This window comes from Heliangelus exortis, chromosome 7 (assembly GCF_036169615.1).
Source record: "Heliangelus exortis chromosome 7, bHelExo1.hap1, whole genome shotgun sequence".
In the NCBI taxonomy this organism is placed as follows: Eukaryota; Metazoa; Chordata; class Aves; order Apodiformes; family Trochilidae; genus Heliangelus; species Heliangelus exortis.
Window position 1 is genome coordinate 9944867 of NC_092428.1, and position 22699 is coordinate 9967565.

Sequence of the window (22699 nt, forward strand, 5' to 3'; positions counted from 1 at the left end):
TATATATGACCATTAAACACACAGAAAAGAGGCAAATCACTGTAAATAAAGCAAGCAATTCTCCCTCAACTGGAGCCCAAAATAAAGATATAACTTACTTCAGTTCAGGGCTAGCAAGGAGTTGAGTACCATCCCAGGGTGTTCCACTCCCTTTCAGCTTGCTTTCTCACATAAGGTTGATCTGGTCTTCACTCTTATTAGCTATCTGCCAAGAGGTCCTTAGCAGAAACACCTGCTAGTTCAGCACAGCTTGTTATTAGCTCACAGGAATGGCTGGCATTTTAAACAAAAGACTATAGTTAATCAGATTCTTTATAAAGTTCGTCATAATTCTAATCTTGCTGTAATTTTTATGTTATTTATATTTATAGTTAAAACCAGTTGCATTCAGACTTGATCAATACCATCCTAGTATTCATTGGAATAATGAACAATACAGTTACACAATTTTATGAAAATTCAATAATAAGTAAATAGCAGTGTCTCCAAGTGGTTTAAGAACATACGGTGTGAATGTGAACAAATTACATTAAATCATGCTGTCATAGAGAAGTATCTTGTGATTTATAAGGGCCTACCTTATGCAGACTAATGCCACTCACTTCTGCAGCCCTGTGGATAGGTGTCTTTTGTGTCATGGTACAAGCATATGTACTATGCCTCAAATGCTCCCAAACATGTGAGTGGGAGTTGGATAACACAAATGACATAAGAAACTACAGGGTTTTATGTAAGAATATTTTAATATGCTAGAATATGGTATCAGAGATTAGAGGTTGTGGATTAGAGATTCACTTGCACTGTCTTGTTAGATAGGGTGTAAAAGAAAGAACAAAGCAATAGCAGAGGAATAGCAAAGAAAAATGTAAATGTTTGTATTTATTATAATCATAATTCCTTTTATTTTTAATGTTACGGTATTGATGATGAACCATGTTGTCAGTGTAGGCTTTAGAAATGTAATTGTGAATGAATTTACCACAATCTGTTTCTTACATTCATAAACACAGAACAATCCCACCATCAGAAGGACTGCGAAGGATTCTTCTCACATGTGTGAAAGCTGAACCTCAGATCCTCTATAAATTTAAATTATGAACACCTTCCTGAATTTGCTGATCCATTAAGGTCATTTCATCCTCTTCAGCTGCATCACTTCATGTAAACTGCTTGTTTGATGGTATCCAATTCAGAAGGTTAGTTTCCACTAATATACTACTTAAAAATATTTGAAATTCTCATTTAAAAGGTGTAAGTGCATTTAGAAATTCAGATCAATAAATTCTTAAAAAGTATCAGAGAGAGGGGAAGAAAGTTCTACTAACTTTTAGTTTTCCCTTGAGACAGACACTATTTTTCTGCTTTGCCTCAGAAAAGGCCCATTCAGCTATGTCAAAATTACTCAAAAAGGACTTTTACCTCTCATCTCTCAATAACAATTACACCTGCATTAGTGTTTATGACCACAGGGAGAAACAAAATATATATGTCTGTGCCAAATTCAAGAACTAAATTGCAGGGAAAAAGGAGTTTGTCAGCATTCAAGAAGCAGGATCTTGTACATCACTCTCCATGTGGGGGGCACCCTAAGGTGTACAAAGCTTCCAGCTCTGATTGCATGCCTCTTTATACTGATTTTACACACATAAATACATTCTGGTATGTATCATCATCAACACATCAGACCAGAACTGGTGCCTCTCTTGGCTGAGTGTTAAGCAGCTTGGCTTTGCTTGAACGGCAACACACCCTAAGATACAGATAAAGAAAAGGTATTTTCATCTGCCTAGACTGTCAGTGTAACCAAATACTATTCACATTGCCCTGCTTTGCTGTTGAATTTATCTTCTGAGAATACTTGTCCTGAAAACACAAAAGAAAGAATGGTTTTTTTCTTGTAATTTAAAAATAATCCCAAAGGCTTTTAAAGGTTGATAGTAGTAATGCAACATTCCATGCAGTGACACACAGTGGCAGTTACCTAATGCTGTTGTACCTACCTTAGAAACCAGTCACTTGATACAAAGGAGGCATCAGCAGGATTCAGAATTTACTGCTCAGTAGCAGCAGTTCTTGGTCTAAAAGTATGGCTACAGATGATGTCAGGATGACAGCTCTGTACCCTAACCACAGTGGAGAATACAAAACTGTCCCCATGTGACATGAAAGGTGACACTGACCACAGTACACAATTTTAGCAATTGCATATTTGTTATGAATACATAGCAGCTGCAGCTGGGAATAGTTTCTAGTGTGAAGGGCTTACATTCCCTGTACAGAGTAGAAGGGAGAGTCAGTAGCTGCTGAGGTTATTAGTCCTGAGCAAAAACAGTGTTATCCCCGGACGCCAAGTGTTTTCCCTGGACTTAGTGGCTCCCTGAGGCTGCAGAGGTGGTTTAGCACTTGCTGTGTTAGGGAAGTGTGTTTGCAGCTCCATGTTCAGTTCCTTGGAGTAGCTGAGTTTGTCCACTCCTAACTGATGCTTCTGAGATACTTGACTCCTCTTTTCTCACTAGGCACTACTATGACTTATACCTCCTGTCATGTTTTTAAAGACAGTATCAGCAGATGCTCCCTCTAATGCCTCACACTCAAGCCATCTCAGTGATGTAGGGCACATGCTCAGCTCGAAGAACTCACTATGCTTCTTCAGCCCAACAATATTGTCCTAAAAAAGAGGTGAAAGGCCTTGACAAAGAAACAAGGTGTGAACTTCAACTTGGTGATGATATTTGTGCTCATTTTATTGCATCTGCCAATGACATCCCTTACAGATGGTCTGATTCTTGTGACAGCTCTTCATGAGCCATCTCATGTGATAGAACACAGCCAGCAGGACGTAAGTGAAATACATGTTCTGTGTGCTGGTCAAAGAGAGGGTTAAATGATTGGGTTTTAATCTTAAATGAAATGGAGAAACCGAGGCCAAGCCTAGTATAACTATGGCACAACCTTCTGCAAAGATGAAGGTAGCACCTATTTTGTGGTTATTAGGTTTTCAAATGCTTTGTAAACTTATTAAGGATTTGGGGATTTCTGCTTTTAACTGATGGTGCTCTTATGTAGAAATGGAATAGCTCAAAGGCTTCTTCTGGTAGCATCATCTCTGTTTTGGACATACTAGCTTCAGCCAGCTGTATTTCACCTGTTCAAGGTAGAAGCTGATCATGGGAGAAGCTTCAAACTCATCTATGGCATTTCAGGCCTTCGTGGTCTTCAACTTACATAAATTATGAGCTGAAAAGTGTACTATCTGGAAAGAGAAATGAGAAAATACCCTGAAATACAGATGAGTATATCCTGAAATCCATGGGTAGAACTTTCCAGTTCATCCCAAAATCTTTGAATTATTTGCTTGAATTAAATGCTAGAAGTATGAAAGTTTAAAATGAGTTGGACTGTCCAACCAAATGTCTGCAAATTCTGGGTTTGAAGTGATTTTTAAACAAGATGGTTTTTACTATTCTGACAAGCACAGAATTATAGCTCCTTCTAATAGGTCTAAAGCTGTTGGGCATTCACTATCTATAGCATCATACTGCAAAAAAAAAAAACACAGGTTATGCTTGGGATAGCACTTCTCTCCACACTGAATAGTTCAGAAGGCCTTGTTATGTTACAATTACCTGTAATTAATGAACATGTGAAACAAATTACAAAGAAAACCTTCACCTGAAGGGACAATTAACGTGGACGTGAGTGCCTGTAACTGTAACAGAGATAAATGGCAATGTCAAAATTACTCAAAAAGGACTTTTACCTCTCATCTCTCAATAACAATATGCATGTACAAACAAAAGGGAGAATATATTGACCATACTGGGTGGCAAAAGACAAGCATGCAGCAGAGTTGAATGCATACAGGGATTTCAAGTGGCCTGCGGCAACTGCCCTCAATAAATTATAGTTAGATCAAAGAAAAATAGAATGCTTTGATAAGAGATTAATAAGTGCCACTCTCAAAGGTACAGTTGTTATTAAAAAAAAAGAAACCACCCCAAAACAAAACCCAAACATTTTAACCCAATGGTTAATTATTATGTCTGTTTTTCTAGTTTTATTTATGAATGACTCCTGGCACCCAGAAATAAAGAAGGCTTTTTCAATGTCTTCATTCTGCTACAACCAGTCCCCAAATAAATGCTTCATCATTATCCTTATGCATACACCCAGAATTCTGATACAGGACATGGACTTGGGGTGGGTGGTGGTGGGTCAATTAGTCTTTTAGACAGACTAATTGACATGCTACAGCAAAATGCTAAAGAGATAATCAAACAGCAAGGCTGCTGCCTTCCTTTAGTTCCTATTTAATACTTAGGAACAACTTTTAATAAAGAAGAGCAAAGCTGATCTATTTTCTGGAACCATTTATTGCCCTAGAACACAATGAACACAATGCACACTACTGCTCATACAGCTCAGTAAAATAAGCAGTTCTTTGAAGGGTCAGTGGAAAAATAGGCAGTAAAGTATTAAGTTACTACGAATGTGAATATCTTTCCATCACTGTATATGAAATGTGAAGGTTGCTTCTTATTTTTTGTTAACTTATAGCTAGCATAGGATGATGCATTCTGACTATTCCTTCTCAGCATCAGAAAAGCAGGCAACCTAACATGCATTTTTCAGTGGCTTTGGGACTGCAGAACTATTTGCAGGTTCTTGATGTTAATTTCAGACCAAGAAGGGTAGGACTTCTCTGAATCTGAGCATTTTATTGCTGCCTTTGCCAAGAAATAATTTCTTTGGAAAATGAAAAAAATAACCCTCACATGACCCTCGTTTCAGAAACAATTTTTTCAGACAGTAGAAGATAAATCTGGCATTACACTCTTATGATTTCATATGTAGGAGCTGCTTAATCTACACACTTTTCTTCTGAAGGTAAAATCTGTCGTTTTTTCAGTGTAGTTCTGGGTTGTGCAAATCACAAGTAGGAAGATCTTTGCACTTGCACAATGCATTTGGTAGTTGACTTGAGTTTCTCAGTTAATGGCTACTGACAGCTCTAATATTTTACTTGAAATTAATTAATTTGGTTCAACAGGCGGGAGGTTTGCTTCACAGATATATCTGTTTCTGTGAATGATACAGCAAACCCTGAGCTCTCATTCTACCAAACATTCATTTCCAATGAGAAGATGTTTTCATCCTCTCATCAACCATTTATGGTTAATATAGAATGTGGTGTTCTTTCTCCCTTGAAAATCCCCAGTTAAAGCAGAATCATTTCCAACCTCATCAGCACTAACTTACACAATTTGCCATGAAATCTGAGGCATTAAGCTGGGGGAAGCACAGATGCATGCTTTTGTTATTAATTTCTTCAAGTTTTACTAGAGGTGGTAGCCCAAATTCAGTCTTATAAGTCCTTGTGTTTGTGCTTCTGGGACAGAGCCCGCACATGGCAGCCCTCAAAAATGAAAAGACCATTGCAGAATGCAGCATACATCAATATGGTTCTTATTGCTGGGCAGATGCTCAAAGCACATGGCAGAGCTTTATTTGGGCTCTTTTTAGAATACAATTTTTTTCTTATTGCTGATTTACTGATTGACTGACTTTTGATCAACACCACAATACTTATAACTTCTATCTGTTCAGGCCTCTGGGTCACCTGGTAGGAATTTCAGATAGGAAGTGACAAATGTCATATTCCTCTCAAGCATGTTTTTCTTCTCCTCAGAAGAGAGGGATAAGTTTTTTCCTGATTTCTATGTTCAAGCACAAGAGGGGAAATCAAGACTGCATGAAGAAAACAAAATGACTGACCAAAACTGTGCAATGCTTCACAAGCTGCTGTTTGTCGGTAAAGATCTGTGTGATAATTCTTATTTCCTCCAGACCATTTCTCCCAACTTGTGCTACTGAGTGGGAAAGCAATGATCATGCAACGTGATACAAAAGCATGAGGTTACTCAGCAGAATTCAATGTCTGCTCACTTGAAATAATGACCACACCGTGGTCTCAGTCAGAGGGTCAGAGAAGGCAGTGCCCTTTCACTACATTCAGATGGGAACATCTATGAACATAGCTGCAGTTGCCTGGCAAGAACCCCTGGCAATCTGAAAAGATGGGCACAAATAAACAAGAATGCCCTTCAGTTTTGTGGTTTTTGCTTTCTATTCCCAGTTTCTTGATTTATTTATTTATTTTATTCACCAGGAAAAGAAAACTATGTCTTTTTTTACATTTCTTCACATGTGATTCAGTGTTTCATTTGGACTAATGCTCTCCCGTGTCTTCCCCCCTTCATGCTCTGAGGGGAGGAAAAAGAAGGCTCTCCCTGGTGTTCCTATCACATTATCATGAGAGCAGCCTACCCCTGCACCAGCTTTGTCACGCAGATGGTCTAAAATGCATTTAAAAAAAAAAAAAAAAAAAAAAAAAAAAAAGCTCACATCAGATTTATCAAATTTCTTACACGGTATGTGAATTAAATACAGGCAGAGTATGGGATATGGGAGCATGGGCTTAGTACAGCCTAAGGAAGATATTGCCAGTCATAGACTAGTGACCTAAATCCTTTTTATGGATAAAACACATTTTTTTAGGGAAAAGGCCTGTATCATGTTCTCCTTATCCAACTTGATTGGGTGGAAAGATGCCTTTGCTGAAAGAATATAGCTACGGAGGAAAGTTTTGGTATTTTCTCCTGTGAAATAAAATCTTACTAAAAATAGAGCCTGCAGATGAATACATTGCAGTTCACAGGCCCAGAGAATCCAATTTAGATAATTCACCCCCATTTTCTCCTTTTTCTTGCATTCCATTTCTCCTGAAATAAAACAGAATACAGAAATTTCATGACCAAGGCTTGTAATGGACTACTGTAAAAATTCTGTGTGGGAACAAGGTTTTTTCTAAAATTCATCATCTGACATGAAGTTTCCTCCAATTATGATACTTTAAAAGAAAAGGAGGGCTTGGGGGCTTTGTGTGTTTAGTTTTTAATTTCCCCCTTCTTTAAAATTAAACTCAAATTGCATTATCAGTATATGCACTGTACCTGTAACAAATTAATAAAAAAATGAAGAAATTGATTTTTCCATCTATTTTTGCAGTCACAGAAACATATACCCTCTAGCCCCAAGAGGGGGATGACCAACATAATATGATGTAATGTAATTCCAATGCTTTTTCACCCTCATTGGTATTATGGCAATCAAAGGAGATATTTGTTAAAAATAGGTTGGAGACAAATCCAGTAGTATCTCACTGCCAATGAAACCTCATATCATGAAAAGGGTGGGGGGGGGGAGATTTTCAGTAAATTTACTGTGAAGCCCTTCTATGCATTTACATTTACTGCTATGCATTAATTGCAATGTTCTTAAAGAAAAAAAACAAACCAAACAAACAACCTCCCAAACAAACAAAAAACCAACACAAAACTAACCAAACAAAAAAATAAATAACCTAATAATAAAAAACAAACAACAAAATAACAAACCAAACCAAAACAACCCCCAACCATATACCAGCTATTTTTTCCAAGTAACAGAGGTTTTAAAAATCCTCCTCAAACTGTTTCTAACATTGCAGAAGAGAGGGTTTCAATGAATGAAAGAGAAGGTGCTGTGCCTGAGGGCATGTATTATGCCAGTGTTGTGACATACTAATATTTTGCTAAGAGATTACAAAATCAGTGTTCTATGAAAACATTCACATATTTTTGAGTAAAATCCATTCAATTCTTTCTCATCTTGATTGTTTGTGAGAAACCTCCCTCAGGTAAATCATCCACTTGGGTTGCTTCCAAAGATACCTCAGTACCAGTAAACAGAGAATCTCCTTCTCATTTTTTTTCTTTAGCTCCCAAAATATTTCATCTGGCTGCAAATGATGAAAGAGAAGAACAGGCAGGCTGACCTGACTCAGTTCTGGGAAAAACAGGGTGAAGGATTAACCAAAGCTTTATCAAGAAAGAATCCAACAAGTTACATGCAACGAATAACAATTAATACATCTGGATGCGAAGCAGATCTTTTTAAACAAATCTCTTTCCACAGAATGAAAGGTCTGATTTAGAGTAGCATTCCTGTTAATTCAGTTTACTTGGGTCTTGGCGTATGTTGGTATGATTCAAAAGCATGCATTATATGGAATTAAAAGGATGCACTTTGGAAGAACTAAAAGCTGGCTCACTGACAGATCGCAAAGTGGTGAGAGTAATGAGTGGAACTATTTCCAGCAGATTCCCACACGGATCAGTTCCTGGTACAACATCGTTTAGTATTTTCATCACGTGTCCAAACAATGATGTAAAATCAGTCCCAAGATGGTTGGGGCTGGAGCACTTACTGTGTGAGAAAAGGCTGGGTGAACTGCACATGTTCAACATGGAGAAGACAAGGGTTCCGAGAAACGGAGAGCAGCCTACAAGGAGGTTACAAAGCAAGCAGACCTAGGCTATTTACAGAGGTTTATGAGAAGAGAATGAGAGACCATGATCATAAAGTGAAACCAGGAAAGTTTCAACTGTACATAAGGGAAAAAAAACCCACTATGAGGATACTCAGCCATTGGAAAAGGATGGCCAGGGAGGTTGTGAAATCTCTGTCTTTGAAAGTTTTTCAAGATCTGACTGGATGAAGTCCTGAGCAACTTCACCTGAATTCAATTTTGACATTGTTTTGAGCAGAAAATTTGACTAGATGACTTCCCAAGGTCCTCCCTGTTATCCCATTTTATGACTGTAATTTCATCAATCCTGCCTGGAAAACAATTTGGAAATCCTGTTAGATAAGTGCTTCAACATGTGCTGTAATGTAGAGCTGCAGGGAAAATAAATGGTGGGGTGTTATTTGGCCACTGCTGGCAAGCAGCCCCACACAGGATGTGCTGCCTTTGCAGAGTGGAATTCCCAAATCTGAAGCTGCTGGTTGCAAGTGACCATCACTCCTGGTTGAACAGCCCATGACGTCTGGCACTGCTGTCAGACAGAGCCCTCCTGTGCCTCCTGAGCTGATACTTTTGTAAGCAAAGAAAAGGACAGCTAAGGCCTGGATTTCTTCCTGCATAAACAGGGAAAAATTGTGCTCATGCTATGAAGCAGTTCAGAGTGATGTTTGTATCACCCAAAAATTACATTTACACATTACATTTACACAGCAAAAAGGCATTGCATTGCTGGGAGGAGAGGGAGCACTTAGGAGCTTTTAGGCACAGGTATAAAAAGATTCAATAACTGGAGGCTTTAAGTTAGACAATGTGAAATTCAAAATAAAAGTTTAAAAATGTCACATCTTCTCTGGGCTGAAGCTGAATTCTTCCTTGCTGTCAGTCAAAAGCCCTGGCTGGGCTTCATTGCAAAGCAGTTGGCCAGCAAAGGTATCTGTTGGATCTTGACTCAAGCGATGAGGATTTGGAGTCCTGCTCTCACTCTAAACATATCTTCATTTGCAGTTCTCTGTTTGAAGCACTTTTCCTTTCCTCACCAACTTGGAGCTGTTCTGGAGTATTAATGAATGGCAAAAAGCTTTTGGTCAACTCCATATTCATATAGAAAAACCTTACTGCAGCAGCTGAGGGAATATTGTATTTCATTGACCACAGAAGAAAATAGTCAGAGGTTATATGAACTGAATATCACCACAGGGGTGCTGGAGCAGCAGAACCTTGACTTACATTGCCAACTAGGAACGAAAAGTAGCCAGAAGGTAAACATCTGACCACAGATAACAACCCTGCTCATCTGTTTTGCTGCACTTTTAACTCTATGTTGCACAAATGCCATCATGATAAACTTCAAGGCCTCAGACACATTCAAATCCTATTTTTAAATAGAAATAATAGGGTTTTGGTTTGTTTGTGTGTTTGTTTCCTAATATGTGAAATTCCTAACCCTAATGTCATTTGAGGAGGGTTTTTTTAAGCCCTACAGTAAGTGATGCAACTATTGACTCAGAGCTGATTTGGGTTTTGACATCAGAGGACTGTGCTGGCCAGATAAGCAACCTGCCAGACTACTTTGTTTCTATGAAAATTAAACTGATCTGAAGAAATGGAATTATAGCCTCATCCTTTAATTTTAAAATTTATCATAGTCTAGTTTTGTACTTAAAACTAATCTTATATTCCTAGGTAAAACAGTTTTGGTTTGTTTTTTTTTTTTTTATTTTCCAACAATGAGTAAATAGACACACTCGTGAAAGCCTCCAAGATGTTTTCCCTGATCACTTTAGAAAAAACAGACATACATGTTGCTATGTTGAAAAAGTTAGAGCATGAGTGGCATAATTTGTATATTATAGTAACTCACACCCAAAAGGCTTTGTGACAATAAATACCAAAGAACATATGCTAGACGAATAAAAAATGTTTCCTGCCTTTTACGGAAAATGAAGAGCTAAAAAAGAGGAGGAAACAAATACAGTTTTTGCAGCATGCTGTTATTTACTGCTCTGTTGCATGTGGGTATATGTAAGGCATGTGGGATGCTCCCACATACTGAGAAATAAAGAAGCCATTACACACTAATTGACCACTAATCCAGGAGGAGTAACCTGTGGGTTTCTGCTTCTTATGCGTACCTTGGGTATGAATTTATTATTGATTGCATACACATGGAACTTAATTGGCTGCACCCTCTTAGGAGCATAACTGCTACTCAGAAATGGATTTTTTTCATACCTTTACTTATTTAGCAGCAGGAGATGGACAGAGACAGCCAGGGACTATGGCATTCCAATGGGCAACATCTTCAGATGAAAGGACAGAGACAAGGACATGGCACTGGAAAATATAAGATAGCTTGGTACAGCAGGAGTGGTATTGAAAACATGATGGTAATACACTTGACAGGAGGTGGCAATATCATCTGAATCACACATAATGCTTTTATGCTACTGTTAACCTGTTTAAAAAAATAATTACAAAAATTCTTTACAACAGTCAGGTAACTTCTCTTTTGACAACAAGAAACAGAGTGTGCCATAGAGTTTTCTCTTTGTCATGCTGACCCTACTGCCCTTTTGTGGTTTTCTCTATGAATTTTTTTTGTGACAATATCTGATTGCCTTACACCTTGCAGAGCATTGCTCTGCCCTTATCCTTTAGCAGGGTGGTAAGAGGTTTTCCAGATTCCTGTTACACATCTCCCAGTGACCATCTGCTATTACCATCTTAATGAGAAATCACTTGTTGAAAAGTGATTAAGTGGTTACAGTCCAGCACAAGGTTGCAAGCTTATTATACTACTTCCCACTCCAGTATTAAGCAATAGACCTAAACATCCAGCTGAGAGTCTTATCAGCTATGAATCAGTGCATTTCTACTGTTTCAGTGAGGTTACCTCGGTTTACATGACATTTAGCTTTAGAGTATGTACTGTTAGGTTAATTTAGATCTCAGCTTTTTGTTAAAGTGGGTTTCTGTGTGCTACCCTTTTCAGTCAGAAATGGAGGGTAATCAAGGAAGATTATTTTCTGTTCTTTATTATTCTTTTAGTCATCAAGGACAGGATTTAAAGCAAATCACTGAATTATCTCTAAACAATATGGGGAGTTTTGCTAGCACTCATGATGTAAAAATATGCTTTGTTTTTCCCCTCAGAGCACTGTAAAGATTCTGTGGATTTACATACCATTTACAGAGGAAGATCCATTCACTGAAATCTTCCAGTTTAGGTTTTGCCTAGACAGTTTTATATATCAGGCTGTTAAAAAAATGAAAGAAAAAAAGAAGAAAAATCTTCATATACAATGAGCCTGGGGGTAGTTCCCAGCTTCTTAAACAGTTTTTGTTGTTAAAGCAAACCAAGGCACTTCCCACCTCATGTCTCTGCTGTGATCTTTTTCCACTAAACCAGAAGCAGTCCTTGCAGCCATACTGTTAGGGCTGTGGACTTCACAACAATCTTCCAGATAAGTGTCACATAACAAGATGGAATCAGATAAGCTGTTACAACAGATTTGTAAACAAGAAAAAGCCAGATCAAGCTGCCTTTTTCCATACAGAAATACAGCAGTGTGATTCAGGACATACCACTGTGGGTGAATGACATCCTGGCTGTACTTAGGTTTGAAAAAAAAGAAAACCAGTTCTGAAGGGTTCTCTTGCTGCCACATAATTCTATTTTAGTTATGGGCCTCAACCTCTAATGTCATATATATTCTGAGTTGTAAAGGAACCACCTGATGACCATCTTCATTTCAGGGAAAGGGAGGGCATAGGTATGATGGGGACTAGAAGACAAGTTTGGAGGTACTCAGATTACTGGGACATAGTTCAGAGGGGAGACACCTTGAAAGGTCAGTGTCAGGGACACACCATGCTAATGATGCTAATGATATAAACAACACCCAAGATAGTTAGGTCTTGATTTGGTGAAGCACTTATGTACATATTGTACTTGAAGCACCTGAGCAGTTGTATTCATTTCAGCCAGGGGACCTGGATGCCTATGGCCAGGCTTATGCCTCAACTGAGAGGAGCTCCAAGAATTGCAGAATGACAGAACTGTTTTTTGTTGGCATTTATCCACCTTTTTTAGATGCAAAGATCAATGCATCTTTCTCTTACAAAACTGGCTTCTGATGGTGTTCATTCCATTGCTTCCAGGCTACTCTGATTCATGGCACAAGAACAGCTTTTCCAAAGGACACAGTAACTCCTTTTCCCCAAAACACACACATCATCTGTTATCGTATCTCCAAAAGTGCCCATATTCTCTCATAGCAAAGGAAAATATTGCCCAAAAAACCAGTATTAGTTTTACCTTTTTTGCTTTTTTGTTTTTTTTTTTTCATAATAGGATGTAGTTTACTATTCTGCTTATGACAGACACTGACAAAATCCCAGAAAAACATAAAGCTTTCTGTTTTGAGATCCTACACTGATTGTAACTTACCATGTCATAAGCCCTTTTAGCACCAGAGACATCATTCTAGCTTAGTAATGACTTCAGAAAATTCCTTCCAACAAATATAGAAGACTGCTGTCATGATGAGAAATACCCTTTCCCTTAAAACTGCTTATCATCCAAGAATAAATAGCAATGAAAAGAATGGCTTTCCAAGACTTATGGGGTCATAATGCATTTATCAGAAAGATATTACTACACGTATTGTACATAAGCCACTTACCCTTTTCAGTATCTTACAGTCATCTGAATGTCAGTGAAAAAAAAAAAAATGAAAAAAAAAATGAAAAAGAGAAGATGAAGTTATAATGCTACATCAACAGACAGCTGTCCTAGTGGGCACCGGGGACACAGAATGTCTCACATTGCTGAGTTGTGCAGTCATTGCCACAGGAATGATGAGCTCACATTTCATTCAGATTCATACTCGGTGTGGTCAGACTGTGAGGCTCACCCTTCCCGCCCAACTGACGCCCCCTCCCTGCCTCGACACCAGATCTGGGTGGTTCACATGTCTGGAATGAGCTCCAGCCTACCTCTCAGCTGGCAAGCCCAAGGGGCGTGCTTGGATTCCCAGGTTGGAAGATTATCTCATGCAGGCACAGCTCTCCCAAAGATATATAAGCAAAGCTGGCGTGGTGGTCTCTGCAGAGCTGGCCTGAGCACTTGGGTGTTTCAGCCATACAGGTGTGTGACCTCCAAATGCTGCCAAGTATGATGATGAAATTAGAAGAGCTGGTAAGTGCAATCTTCTTTCATTTATTCATAATTACCTTTCCTTCCAGACGTAATTGTACCAGGCGGAGAGGTAAAACCTTTGTAGATCATTGGAGAGACCTGGCAGGTTAACAAGCACTGCTGTGCTTATGATGTAAAACCTGTATATACTGTAGGGACTCCTACTATATTTCCACTCTAACATTTTCTTGAGAAGGGGGCTCACCACTGAATCAGCTACATAGCTGCTTGGATTTTGCATCAGAACATAGTTCCCTAGAAAGAAGAAACACCAAAATCTAGTTATGTATTTTCCTTTGACCTTGATTTTTAATTTTTTTTTTTTAGAAGCTATTATGATCACATTGAGTAATTTAAACCTAGTAAGGATGGGAAGACCTATCAATGAAAGGAAACCAAAGTATTTTCTAATACTAAACTAACAGTCTAATAATAAATATATTTTTTTTCTAATAATAAACTATCAGTTCCTACACCCGCTGCTGTTCATGGTATAACAAGTATTTGAAAATTAATTACCACAAGTAATGGGACATTCCACTGCAGGGTTCAGACTGATTTAATCGAACTGGCAAAACAGGAATGATCCAGTAAAACACTAGGATGTTATATAGACATTTTCTTTTCCCAGATGACCATGTTAAGATGCAACTGCCATACAGCCTAAATAGTTACTGCTGCCTTAAATTCTTTGGCAAGTCTAGAGTTAAACTCTCTAAACCACACAATTTTAGAACACATGAATTTACTGAACTACTCACAAAACACACAACAGTCTCTACTATGTTTAACAAGTTATCTCTTTGTGGAAACTTAATCAAGCATCAGAAATGTTTCCAAAAGCTACTGAAGGCTGTGCTGCTGCACAGCATCACATAGCTCCTGCACAGGAGCTGCCTTCTGCTGTTTTGCTGAGTGCTATAAATGGGGACTTCGGTACTGACGACAATGGGTATAACCAGCCTTGAAATTACTCAGCAACCCGATTTAACTGCAGTTTCAATAAACTATAGGGCCCCAAGGGAGAAAGCCTCTCCTCTTACTCCGCCTGCTCAGTTCCCTTCACGGGGTCCTGGTGGCTGGTCAAGGTGGGTGGCTCTTTCCCCCACAGCTTTTTACAGCCTTCTGCTAAGTCTGACACATGCTGGCGAGAGAACAAGCAAGAAATCCCTCAACAAAAAGGATGTTCTTCACAACACCCTGCCTTTTGTCAGCACAGCAGCATCTTGGCCCCATCCAAGCAGGGAGTGAATGGCCTCATGGACAGCAAGCCAGAGGTTGCCGTGTCGATGTGGGCTGTCTGCCTGCAAGCAAGACTGCTGTAGCCATTCACATACACAGTTAATCTGGGTATGGGCTGAATGAGGTCTGCACTCTGTCTGTCATACACTCCAGAGCAGGACAGGAATGACATGCAGCAAGCCTCTAGGGAATCCATGTTCCCAGGGGTTGGCTACTGCAGGCACGAAACTGCTGCTTATCTTATCTCACATTTGCTTTTGCAGGTGACTGGGAAGAAAGCAGATGATAAAGAGACTGGTAGCTTCCTCCCCGAGGACTTCAAAAATGGAGAGTATGAAGCTGCTGTAAGATTAGAGAAGCAGGATGACCTGAAGTCAGTGTCTGAACCCTCGCTGACCCGAGGTGGTCTGGCTTATGAGGAGAAAAAATTAGAAGCAGAGGTAAGCTCTTGGGTTTCATGCTTGGCTTTTTATCATGCTGTGTTCACTTTCTGCTGTAGCCCTTGAGGGTCTGCCTCTTTCTGAGTTCAAAATAAGTGCATGGAGAGCTAGATAAAACCTTGGGGAATGACCACCAAAGGAGATCGGTCTAAAGTTCACTGAAGACCATGGAGATCTGCTGAGTCCTGTAGCCTATGGATGCAGGCAGTAATGCTGTGAAGCAGAACCCAAAACTTACCCTGAAATGTCCAAATAAAACCCTGGGGGCTCGTTCCTGCCCAGAGACATTGCTTCTAGCAGGCAACTTCTTGGATTTCCAGCTGATCGACAGTCCATTCAGCCAACATAATTATTTTCCATTAAGTCAATGGTCTCTAGAAAAAACACTAAATGCAGAGAGGACAAGAATCCACTTGGAAATAATGTGTACCTTATGACAGGGTCTCACCAATGAATTTACCCTTAATGTAACCATGGAAAAGAATCTGTTCAGCTTTTGAATCTGCCTTCTGAAGACAAGGACACTTCATGGAACACTTGGGATCTCAATTCAAGCAACACATTCAAGTTAACAGATGGACCTGATGATCTTAAAGGTCTTTTCCAACCAAAATGATTCTGTGATTCACTCTTGGTATCAGCAGTGCCCCACACTTTCTTCATGCAGGGAGGTTTTTTACAAACAGACTTGAAAAAGTCTTAAACTTTCATTGAACTACCCCCCTAAGGATACTGGGGACATTTGTTGTATTTCATCAAAATGTAACAATTTCTGACTTAAATGTTAAGATTGGTATGAAAATGGATTCTCACTTAAGGGTATATTTTTTTTATCAGAGGGTTACAATAAATCAGGGTCTGTGTCATAAAGGTGGTTGAAGAAAACACACTTGGTGGAAGTCAGCTAAAACTGCAAGGGTGTCCCAACTCTCATAAACTGCACATGAGATGTCTTAAATAGTTGGGCCAGAAGGGACTGCAGTGTTGCTTTGACTCCTGGCCTAACACAGCACAAAAATTCATGCTATATATGCCACAAAGTATGGCTGAAGTTGTATGAAAAACTGCAGATGACGTAGAATTTCCCACACACTTAGTAATTACTGTAACAGTCAATTATCCGTAAGCTTTAAAAAAAAAAAAAAATTTTAAAAAATTTTAAAGGTCATCCATTCTTAAACTAATTCAGATGAACAGTAGCACACACTGTCCTGTCACGCTGAAAGGGAGAGGTGGTCACACTCAGCTCAGCTTGCTTCTCTAATTTGTTTCAGCTGAAGAAGAAGAAATTAGAGAGGTCAAAACTTGAAAACTTGGAGGATCTTGAAAAAATTATTCAGCTGAAGAAAAAGAAAAAATGCAAGAAAGTGAAAGCACCTGTTTCAAAGGAACCTGAACCAGAAGTTGTAAGTTATTTCAAAGTAGCTTCTTCTGAGGAATCAGCGATGTGGTTTTGTGCCATGTGCATTCATGTCCTGTATATGTCTTCCATCAGACAGGACCAGTGGATATACCCACATTCTTTAGAGCTGCAGTGGAGAACAAGTTGCCAGTAATTGAAAAATACTTGTCAGACAAAGGGGATCCAAATGTCTGTGATGAGGTACAATCTTCCTTCTTACTGCAAAGCCGGATACAGATGAGAGGTTATAACAGAGCAAAACTTTTACCACTAGGACAAAAAATAGGGTGGGGGGAAGTAAGTAAATGCTGGAAATTTTGTATATGAACTTTTCCAGTGATAATGGGGCCACTGGGACTATTCAGAATCATGCTATCTTGAAATAATCTATGTTCAAAAGAACACTGTTGGTGATCAAGGGACCCAGATTTTCTGTAGCAGACGGTCTTCCAGTGCTGCAGAAAAACAGACATGAAATTTGTCTGCAGAATCCAAAGAAAGTGATTCTGCCTGCACACCTACTCCATAATGCTGCACTTGCAAAAGACAGTATAGCATGTTGGATGGAGGAACGCAACAGCATGATTTCAAATTCAAATGCCATGGTGCATAATACCTGCTAAAATGCTAGGTAGGCAGCTCTCAGCTATCACAACACTATTAAAATTCAGCAGATTTAAGGTCTCAAAAATACTAACTTCAAAAATGAATCAGCATAAAGTATGTAGTTGCCATCACCTTAGGGAGGAGGGGAGAAAATATTTAAATATATCTCTTTGTGGCATATTTAATATCTGACTTGACACTCTTTTAATTGCCAGTACAAACGCACTGCATTGCACAGGGCATGCTCTGAAGGACATCTAGAGGTGGTGAAAATGTTGGTGGAAGCTGGAGCCCGGCTTGAGCAGAAAGACATGGTATGTACATCAACTTATGCTTCTTTAAAGAAAAAAAAGCTCATTGTTTTGCAAGTACCACTTACAGAAGTCCTTCTTATCAAAGCAGAGCACTGAAAGCCCTTGGACTATTTTTTAAATGTATCTTTAAAAAACCACTTAAGAAAAGAGGTTTTAGGAGGGGGTGTCTGCCTCCCTTTCCCAAAGTGGTTACTGGAAAACACAGGAAACAGAGGAACATGCTGGCCAGTAGACTGCCACAAATAACAAAGCCTGAAGCAGGGTGAGAGAGCTGAGGCCAGGCTATCACTTCAGCAGGTGGAGATAGCACTGTCCCATGCGTGTGTCCAGGGCTCAGCAGAACACTCAAATTCTCCACCAGGTTTCAAGGCTGCTCCCAGAGGAGATTCACTGAGCCATGAGGCTACCAACAGCTTCTGCTGCTGTTTTCTGCTTTCACTGCTCCCAGCTCTTTGTCCCTCTGCTAAATAGTTGGCACCAGCTGGCCTTGCTCTCCCTCCATTAACCCAGCGTGCTTGAGGACAACAGAAGAAACAGGAGGAATGATCTGCAAGGGACATCCCACCCATCCCACCCTTCCCAGCAGAGCAGAGGGCAGAAAAGTTGAATATTGTAGGAGAGAGGAGTTCTAATTGATTTTGTGGATCTGTTAAGTTTCTTTTTGTTTTTAAGAGAACTTTACTTTCCCTTGAGGTTCATTTTCTATGAATTTTAGAACCCTTAAGGCACTGAATAAAAAAAGTAGTACAGGCCAGGCAGAAAAAAAAAAAATCATACCTGGCTAAAGAGAACTGCTCACAGAACAGACAAAACACATCCTCTCTCACAGCAGTGCTGCCAAGATCCCTTTCTTTGAGACCAATATGCAGCAAGCATGAAGGGCAAGAAACTGACAGTACTAAAATAATCAGGGCAAAATAAGAAACAACTAGAAACAACTGAGTGATCATAGTGAAGTGTTTTAGGTTGAATTGCATAAAAATTATTTTGGATTAATTTATAAATTTGATCAAAATATTTTAATTTTTTAAAATATAATGATGAATTAAATTACTTTCCATTTGTTTTTTTCTGCTGCAGCTTGAGTCTACAGCCCTGCACTGGGCGTGCCGGGGGGGGAACCTGGATATTCTGAAATTCTTACTGGACAAAGGGATAAATAGAAACGCAAGAGACAAGGTATGTGCTTCTGGGATGGAGCAGTTTTTTAAATTTGAGAGGAAAAGCTGACCATTGGTTCAAATATATAGTATTTGGCAACTGTTCTTGAAGTGGTCTTTACCTGTTTCATGCCTCTGACTGCTTCCTCCTCCCACCTCTCAGCTGCTCAGCACCCCTTTACATGTGGCTGTCAGAACGGGTCGGTATGACTGTGGGGAGCACCTCATTGCCTGTGAAGCAGATCTCAATGCCAGAGACAGAGTAAGTACCAACAATTTCTGACCTTTCACTTATCAGGTAGCACCAAGCTGCTGTGTTCACTTGCCTGTAAAAATCCCTGGCTATGTAGTTGGATCTGTGCCATGGTACCGGAATGGCAGGACTGACCCTGTGGTCCGTCTCTCCTGACTCTAGGAAGGAGACACACCAATGCATGATGCTGTGAGGCTGAACCGCTACAAAATGATCAGGCTGCTGATTCTGCATGGAGCAGATCTGACTATAAAGAACTGCGTAAGTAACAGTTAAAAAAAACCCAAACAGTAATTGAAAACACTTTTGAGTTAAGTTTCCTTACAGAGTAGTTTCACAGGTCTAGAGGCTGGGAGAGACCATTATCTACAGACTCAAACAGATCGCTTTGGAGTTAAATAATACAGAACTAACATAGGGAAAGTGTAACTTGGGGGAGGTCAGAGGGAAGAGGAAAATCCAGTATCTCTTCTGAAACCAGAACCAGCAGCATCACATCTTTCTGTGATTTAATCACATATATAATACATTGAAAAGATATACAGATACTTTCTGCACAAGTCTTTGGCTTCAACCACCACTGAGACAAGAGATCTTAGTTTGTTAGACAAATCTCCTTTCTGTTAAGGCTGATGGTAAGGCTCCTTTCTGTTGGGCTGATGGTAAGCCCAAGCACTTACCTGGATGACTGGTTGTCAGCCTGACCACTGGGCAAAAAAATCCCCGTGGCTCAGCACAGCTCCAATTCCAGAAGGCCCGCACTTGACTCTCTGCTCACAGCCACCACAGCAGCAGCAGACAGTGCACGGCCAGAGCTGTGCAACACAGGACACTGACTCCCCTGAACTGAACAGCAGTATAAATGAAGTGAGTTTTACCAATGCCAGTCAATGTTTTGATTGACAGTCAATCAAAACTTAAGGGGGCAAGAAGAAACCAGTTGCTGTATCACTTTGCACTCTCTGCTCTCTAAAACTGGGCCACTCCCAGCATTATCTCTCATCAGGGTATGAAAATGATGAAAGCTACAGCTCCAGAGGCCAAAGACTTGCTCCCTTAGGCTTTGCCTGCACACAGAAGTTGCTCCTGTGATTTGTAACAATTGAACCAGTACAAACTCTTACTGAATTTTTCATTAAATACAAAAGTGGCTTATTGGGGTTTCATCTAAATGTATCTCTAAGCAGTTTAAAATAGATCAAAAGAAACAGCTGCATGCTCCACTAGTCATGGTATTTACTAATATGGCTCAGACCCACTGGAACACTGGGACATTTCATCACGAGTTTCAAAAGAGATGGGACTAGATCTGGAGAGCAAAAGGATTCAGATCCTGGGGAGGTGAGAGTTAGCCTGACCTTGTGTGCACAGAAGGGTCTCACCTATAGGCAGACGCAATGTAAAAATATTAAGGGTAGAATGAAGACTCAGTAACTGGCTGAAACTAAATCTTCCTTCCTCTGCTTTTTTTACCAGCAAGGGAAAACGCCCATGGATCTTGTTCTTCAGTGGCAGAACGGCACCAAAGAGATATTCAACAGCCTGAAAGACAAGTCCAGTAAGAGTGTCCAACCAGGCAAATTCTGAAGAGAGAATCAAAACAGATCTTGTTTTGCTGCTTTTAAATGCTACGTATGAACCTGAAGGAAAAGAGCCCAGAACACAGTATTCTGATTGAAAATATTTATGGTACTGAATTCTTTGAGGTACTTTCACTGACAACTGCAAAACAAACATGTAAAGAAATTGTTTTAAATGGCAGGTTGAGTGTTAAAATTCCAGTTTTTTTCAAATGCCTTTATTTATTACTATTTATTACTTATTTATTTAAAAGTAATTTTAATGATTCCCAATATTATTGTAGCTTTTAAAAATACATCTTTACATCCTAATGCAGTCTTTGCCAGCAACATAATTTTTTTTGTCTTAGATGGCAGTATTTCCAACTACACTAGCAACTTCCCTCAAGCTCTAAATAGCAAATACTTGCAGCTGTTGCCTCTGCCAAATTCTCACTGTTAAAATATTATGTCAGATGAGTGGTGATATGTGGAAGAACAATGCAAGAAGGTGTACTGAGATATCAAGTGGATTTAAAGAATTAGTTGAGTTTACACAGGATTTAGCAACTATGGTCAATAAAGAGCTCAAGGACAGAGCTGCAGCCACCATGTAACTGTTTGGACTGTGGGATTCAGATGCAATGTATGAAAGTGAGAGGAGATGGTATCAGGAATGTGAATTTTCTTAAGCTAGACTACTCTTAAGTCTAATGACTCAAGAATGCAAACAGATTATGTATATTTGTAAATTTGTACCCATTTTTCTGTAGATTTTGCACTTACCTATTTCATATTAAATAAACAGTGGTTCTATTTTTGGTGGAGTGGATGATGGAGTGGTAAACATATACAAGGTAATTCTATCTCTCTTTAAAGGAAGTTCACTCCTTGGCCCCTGTAAAATTCTTTAAAACTCAAAGAAAATGCCTCAGCTGGCTAGAGGAATTAGCTCTTAAGCTACCTCCTTGCTGCTGTTAGATAAATACCATCTTTTTATTACTTTGTTAAATGGAAACATACTACAGCAGAAAGGCAGTACTTGAGTAGCTAGTAACGCAAGGTTTATTATTGAGTTTGATTTAAAATCTCAGTTTCTCAGCATGTCAGTACTTAATATAGAACATGAGATAACTTCAGTTGTCCAACCCAAGGAAGACACCAAGTTCTGATAGGAAAGGCCAGAACCTCTCCCTTTGCTTTATCAGATGCAGAACAACCTCAGCAGCACCACCAGCAGGGGTGTCAATAGCTGACTGCACGGGGACTTTACACACTGCACTCACTTGAAATTCTAATGCCCATAACATGGCCTCCCAGGCATGGCCCAGTCAGTTGGTTTCCAGCCAGCAGGCTTTACAAAACAAAGCCCTGGGCAATGAGGTGAGGTCAGAAGTGGGCAGTGACCAATAGCTGCAAATTGAGTGCCAGTTTCAGAGACAAAGTGAATTTGCAAGAAGTAGAAACATTTTTTCTGTTTGCAGCCAGCTATCCTAGACTCATGCTTTAGATGAAACTTTTTTCACCCAAGCACCATAACTTGAGTGTTACCTTACCAGCTGTAGGCTTTACTTGTGAGCAAACTCTTCTCCATTAAAATTAGAGCACCCCTCTGCTTTCTGCCCTCCTCTGCAAGCTTCACTACTTGTTTCTGCACAATTACCCAAAGACTGGAAGCATAACTGGCTAGAACATAATTTTGGAGGTAAGTCCATAAATGATCAACTACTTCATATATTTCACCCCAGTGCCTATAGTAAAACAGACTGAAATCACAAAGTCAGCAAGTAAAATACTAATATAAAGTAAAATTATTTCATTATTTGTTGAATAACACAGAAGCTGTTGTGGCTTTCACCAGCATTACACAGAACTATTAGTTTACTTTATCCATTCTGCTCTGTCCAGTTACTAAAAACTTAAGAGATGACCCACTGCAAGAGTTCTGCAAAATTATGCACAGTATAACTTCCAGTTCTCAACTTGTTGTCAGATCCAAATAGAGAACTGGAATATTCACAGTAAATGTGGCTGAATAGTATCTTGAGTACCGTAGCTTACATACTTTTTGTGTTGGTTTTATCAAAATAAAAATTTCAATCAACACTTGGAAGAG

General features: G+C 39.4%; 1 protein-coding gene and 1 long non-coding RNA gene across 4 annotated transcripts; one reads left to right on the top strand and one right to left on the bottom strand.

Moving 5' to 3' along the window:
• Positions 1–615: 615 nt before the first annotated feature.
• On the bottom strand, positions 616–13376 carry LOC139798299 (uncharacterized). Of its 3 annotated transcripts, none has more exons than XR_011726790.1 (4): positions 13093–13376; positions 10640–10741; positions 8309–8383; positions 7730–7840 (listed from the first exon to the last, which is right to left on the bottom strand). It is a non-coding gene; the product is annotated as an uncharacterized lncRNA (long non-coding RNA). The 3 variants fall into 3 exon arrangements; XR_011726788.1 differs by having other exon boundaries at positions 7730–7887; XR_011726791.1 differs by lacking the exons at positions 7730–7840; positions 8309–8383 and adding an exon at positions 616–1863.
• Positions 13377–13484: 108 nt separating this feature from the next.
• ANKRD1 (ankyrin repeat domain 1) lies at positions 13485–21415 on the top strand. Its single transcript, XM_071748732.1, has 9 exons — positions 13485–13607; positions 15113–15289; positions 16564–16695; positions 16785–16892; positions 17513–17611; positions 18692–18790; positions 18935–19033; positions 19187–19285; positions 20501–21415. Exons 1-9 carry the CDS (start codon positions 13572–13574, stop codon positions 20609–20611), a joined length of 960 nt encoding a protein of 319 aa, XP_071604833.1. The 5' UTR covers positions 13485–13571; the 3' UTR covers positions 20612–21415.
• Positions 21416–22699: the final 1284 nt, after the last annotated feature.